This window comes from Entelurus aequoreus, linkage group LG02, assembly GCF_033978785.1.
Source record: "Entelurus aequoreus isolate RoL-2023_Sb linkage group LG02, RoL_Eaeq_v1.1, whole genome shotgun sequence".
Classification (NCBI taxonomy): Eukaryota; Metazoa; Chordata; class Actinopteri; order Syngnathiformes; family Syngnathidae; genus Entelurus; species Entelurus aequoreus.
In genome coordinates this window covers 91,790,799-91,795,798 of record NC_084732.1, presented here as the reverse complement: position 1 = coordinate 91,795,798, position 5,000 = coordinate 91,790,799, and the positions used below count along the sequence as shown (strand labels likewise).

Here is a 5,000-nt window from a genome sequence, read left to right as displayed (position 1 = left end):
CTGCTCGTAGTTTGAGGGACATCTTCTGCGGGGAGATCTGGGTGCGGTTCATGGTGGACGTCTTCTTGCCCAGCGGCTGGTCCTGAAGGATCTGCGCTTCGGAGACGGGAAACTGCAAGTGAGTCCTGGCACAACTTTTCCCCAGCAGGGCGTCGGGCGTGTCGCACCTCTGGCTGACCCCCAGCCAGCTGGTGAAGTTCTGAGGGGGAGCAGAAGACCACGTTAGCGTGGAGGAGCGTGACGCCACCTTGCACAGTCCCACCCACCTCCTGGGTGCACCAAGCACAGTCTGGACCCGCTTGGAGACACTGGTCACAGGTCACAGCGCCTCCTGTTGGACAGGAACCTGCAGCACACACAATTAGACACCTGGACTCAAAATAATAATAACAATTCATTATTTTCTGCTCTAATCTTGGCTGTGGACAAGAGAACCTGGCGAGGAACCTTCTGGTGGTTTCTTCATTGCACAGGTGTGGACTCCAGTCACATGACTTGGACTCCAGTCACATGACTTGGACTCCAATCACATGACTTGGACTGGAGTCACATGACTTGGACTCCAATCACATGACTTGGACTGGAGTCACATGACTTGGACTCCAGTCACATGACTTGGACTGGAGTCACATGACTTGGACTCCAGTCACATGACTTGGACTGGAGTCACATGACTTGGACTCCAGTCACATGACTTGGACTGGAGTCACATGACTTGGACTCCAGTCACATGACTTGTACTCCAGTCACATGACTTGGACTGGAGTCACATGACTTGGACTCCAGTCACATGACTTGGACTGGAGTCATGAGTTTGATGACTTTATATTGGACTTGACAAAATGTAAAGAGACTTGCAACTCCACTTGTGACTTCACTTGGACTTGAACCTTTTGACTTGGCAAGACTTGCTACTTTCCCCAAAACCCCAAAAATAAAAAGTTATTTAGGAGCACTTCGTATCTTTTATTGTGTACAAGTGTGTCTGTCAGCGTGTGTGTGTGTGTGTCAGCGTGTGTGTGTGTGTGTCAGCGTGTGTGTGTGTGTGTCAGCGTGTGTGTGTGTGTCTGTCAGCGTGTGTGTGTGTGTGTGTCAGCGTGTGTGTGTGTGTCAGCGTGTGTGTGTGTGTCAGCGTGTGTGTGTGTGTCAGCGTGTGTGTGTGTGTCAGTGTGTGTGTCAGCGTGTGTGTGTGTGTGTGTCAGCGTGTGTGTGTGTGTGTCAGCGTGTGTGTGTGTGTCAGCGTGTGTGTGTGTGTCAGCGTGTGTGTGTGTGTGTGTGTGTGTCAGCGTGTGTGTGTGTGTGTCAGCGTGTGTGTGTGTGTTAGCGTGTGTGTGTGTCTGTCAGCGTGTGTGTGTGTGTCAGCATGTGTGTGTGTGTGTCAGCGTGTGTGTGTGTGTCAGCGTGTGTGTGTGTGTCAGCGTGTGTGTGTGTGTGTCAGCATGTGTGTGTGTGTCAGCGTGTGTGTGTGTCTGTCAGCGTATGTGTGTGTGTCAGCGTGTGTGTGTGTGTGTCAGCGTGTGTGTGTGTGTCAGCGTGTGTGTGTGTGTCAGCGTGTGTGTGTGTGTCAGCGTGTGTGTGTGTGTCAGCGTGTGTGTGTGTGTGTCAGCGTGTGTGTGTGTGTGTGTGTCAGCGTGTGTGTGTGTGTGTCAGTGTGTGTGTGTGTGTCAGCGTGTGTGTGTGTGTGTCAGCGTGTGTGTGTGTGTGTGTGTGTCAGCGTGTGTGTGTGTGTGTCAGCGTGTGTGTGTCAGTGTGTGTGTGTGTCAGCGTGTGTGTCAGCGTGTGTGTGTGTGTGTCAGCGTGTGTGTGTCAGTGTGTGTGTGTGTCAGCGTGTGTGTGTGTGTGTCAGCGTGTGTGTGTGTGTGTGTCAGCGTGTGTGTGTGTGTCAGCGTGTGTGTGTGTGTGTCAGCGTGTGTGTGTGTGTCAGCGTGTGTGTGTGTGTGTCAGCGTGTGTGTGTGTGTGTCAGCGTGTGTGTGTGTGTCAGCGTGTGTGTGTGTGTGTGTCAGCGTGTGTGCTGCCTGTCAGTACGACATCCAATCAAATGACATCCACCTTGTTTTCATCCCACAGCATTCATCCAATCAAATTGCAGGACAACCAACGAAGAAGAGCTGTCAAACAACACGCCAGTAAAGAAAAATAGCCTATCCCACCTTATTACAATTCATATTATTACTACTATTATTATTACTATACTATTATGATTCATAATAATAATATTATTACTACTATTATTATTACGACTACTACTACTTTACTATTATTATTAATATTATTACTACTATTATTATTTATTTTACAAGTATTATTACTATACTATTATTATTACTACTATACTATTAATATTATTACTACTATTATTATTTATTTTACTAGTATTATTACTATACTATTATTATAAAAATGCGTTAAAATGTAATATAGGAAATTATCGGTATCGTTTTTTTAATTATCTGTATCGGTTTATTTTATTTTTAATTTTATTTTTTTATTAAATCCACATAAAAAACACAAGATACACTTACAATTAGTGCACCAACCCAAAAAAAACCTCCCTCCCCCATTTACACTCATTCACACAAAAGGGTTGTTTCTTTCTGTTATTAATATTCTGCTTCCTACATTATATATCAATATATATCAATACAGTCTGCAAGGGATACAGTCCGTAAGCATTATATATCAATATATATCAATACAGTCTGCAAGGGATACAGTCCGTAAGCATTATATATCAATATATATCAATACAGTCTGCAAGGGATACAGTCCGTAAGCATTATATATCAATATATATCAATACAGTCTGCAAGGGATACAGTCCGTAAGCACACATGATTGTGCGTGCTGCTGCTCCACTAATAATACTAACCTTTAACAGTTAATTTTACAAATTTTCATTAATTACTAGTTTCTATGTAACTGTTTTTATATTGTTTTACTTTCTTTTTTATTCAAGAAAATGTTTTTAATTTAGTTATCTTATTTTATTTGATTTATTTTTTTAAAAAGTACCTTATCTTCACCATACCTGGTTGTCCAAATTAGGCATAATAATGTGTTCATTCCACGACTGTATATATCGGTTGATATCGGTATCGGTTGATATCGGTATCGGTAATTAAAGAGTTGGACAATATTGGAATATCGGATATCGGCAAAAAGCCATTATCGGACATCCCTAATTATTATTATTACTATACTGTTATTATTATTAGAATTCTATTATTATTATTACTATACTGTTGTTATTATTATTACTATACAATTATTATTGTTATTATTATTAATATTATTACTATTATTATTGTTCCATCCATCCATCCATTTTTCCTACCGCTTGTCCCTCTCGGGGTCGTGTGGGGGGCTGGAGCCTATCCCACCTTATTAATATTAATATTATTACTACTATTATTATTAATATACTATTATGATTAATAATAATATTATTAGTAGTACTATTATTATTACTATTACTACTACTTTACTATTATTATTAATATTATTACTACCATTATTATTTATTTTACTAGTATTATTACTATACTATTATTATTACTATACTGTTATTATTATTACTATACTATTATTATTGTTATTATTATTAATATTTTTACTATTATTATTGTTCCATCCATCCATTTTTCTACCGCTTGTCCCTCTCGGGGTCGTGTGGGGGGCTGGAGCCTATCCCACCTTATTACAATTAATATTATTACTACTATTATTATTACTATACTATTATGATTAATAATAATAGTATTACTACTATTATTATTACTACTACTACTACTTTATTATTATGAATATTATTAATACTATTATTATTTATTTTTACTATTATTATTACTATACTATTATTATTATTACTATACTGTTATTATTATTATTACTATACTATTATTATTGTTAATATTATTAATATTATTACTATTATTATTATTACGGTTACTAATCAGGTATTATAATAATAAAAAAATGAGCTGTGAGGACAAAATTAGTTTTAAGTTAGTTTGTGTTTGCAGATCAAGAAAATAATTTTGACTTAAGTAATTTATTTGATTAATAACTTATCAATAATTGTGTAATAAAAGTTGAACAACATTGTTGGGCTTGTTGGAGATGAAATATGTTTTTAAAACATTGCAGTTATAAATTTATATTTTTAATTCAATCTCTCTTCTTGAAAGGACATCAAGTTTGTGTCAATGCTAAAGTGCTGAGTTGAAGAATAAACACCACGTGACCGCGCGTCACGCTTTGTGTGCACTACACACACGCACACGCACGCGCAGGGACTCACCTTCCGCGGTGCTGACCAGGCAGCAGAGAGTCCAGGTGAGGTCCAGCAGGAGAAGACGCGCCATGACGTCACGTCAACAACAAGAAGAACATTCAAGTGGCGTGAAACTTCCACGGCTCCATGCTCCTTCTTGTCGCGCGCACAGCGGAAGTGAAGAGGTTTTACCTGCGGGGGGGGGGGGGGGGGGGGAGATCAGGTGAGCCGCTGCCTCACCTGCACTGCCTTCTTATGCTCACTTCCGCCCAGGTGAGGCAGCGAGAGAGAGAGCGGTGACGTCACACAATAAAAGTGCTGTGTTACTTAAAGAAATAAATAAATAATAAATAAATAAATAAAATGCGTCTTTTTATGCAATCAAACATGAAAATATTTGCGAATCAAACTTTGTTGACATAAATCCTCACTTTGTGTTCAAATTAAAATGTTTGCTTTTCTGAGGTCAGGACGCACCTTCATCTTGTGGGCGTGGCCTCCTGGGAGCAGGACGTTAGAAGCCTTGCTATTGGTCAGCCTCCAATGATGCTGGGATTACTTCCGCCCTGCTCCTTGACTTTTTCTTATGTTTTTCTTTTTCATTTTCTTTCTTTGCAAACACATTTTTCATTGAAGTGCATAAAAAGACACATTTTATGTTTGACATATTTGACATTTACTGTCACTGTGAAGGTTCGTTTGTGCGTCAATGACCAAAACTTGACT

The 5,000-nt window shown here is 39.5% G+C and overlaps 1 protein-coding gene across 3 annotated transcripts in view; it reads right to left on the bottom strand.

Moving 5' to 3' along the window:
• Positions 1-5,000, bottom strand: part of itgb6 (integrin, beta 6) — a 69,267-nt gene that overhangs the window by 57,763 nt on the left and 6,504 nt on the right. For 2 of the 3 annotated variants that reach the window (XM_062034991.1, XM_062035000.1), the window contains exons 2-4: positions 4,302-4,466; positions 267-346; positions 1-199 (exon numbers count right to left, since the gene is read on the bottom strand). In XM_062034991.1, the coding sequence (XP_061890975.1) occupies positions 1-199; positions 267-346; positions 4,302-4,365 (343 nt within the window). In that variant the 5' untranslated portion in view covers positions 4,366-4,466. Of the gene's footprint in view, positions 200-266; positions 347-4,301 lie in introns of all 3 variants that reach the window. The other variant, XM_062034982.1, reaches the window with a different exon arrangement.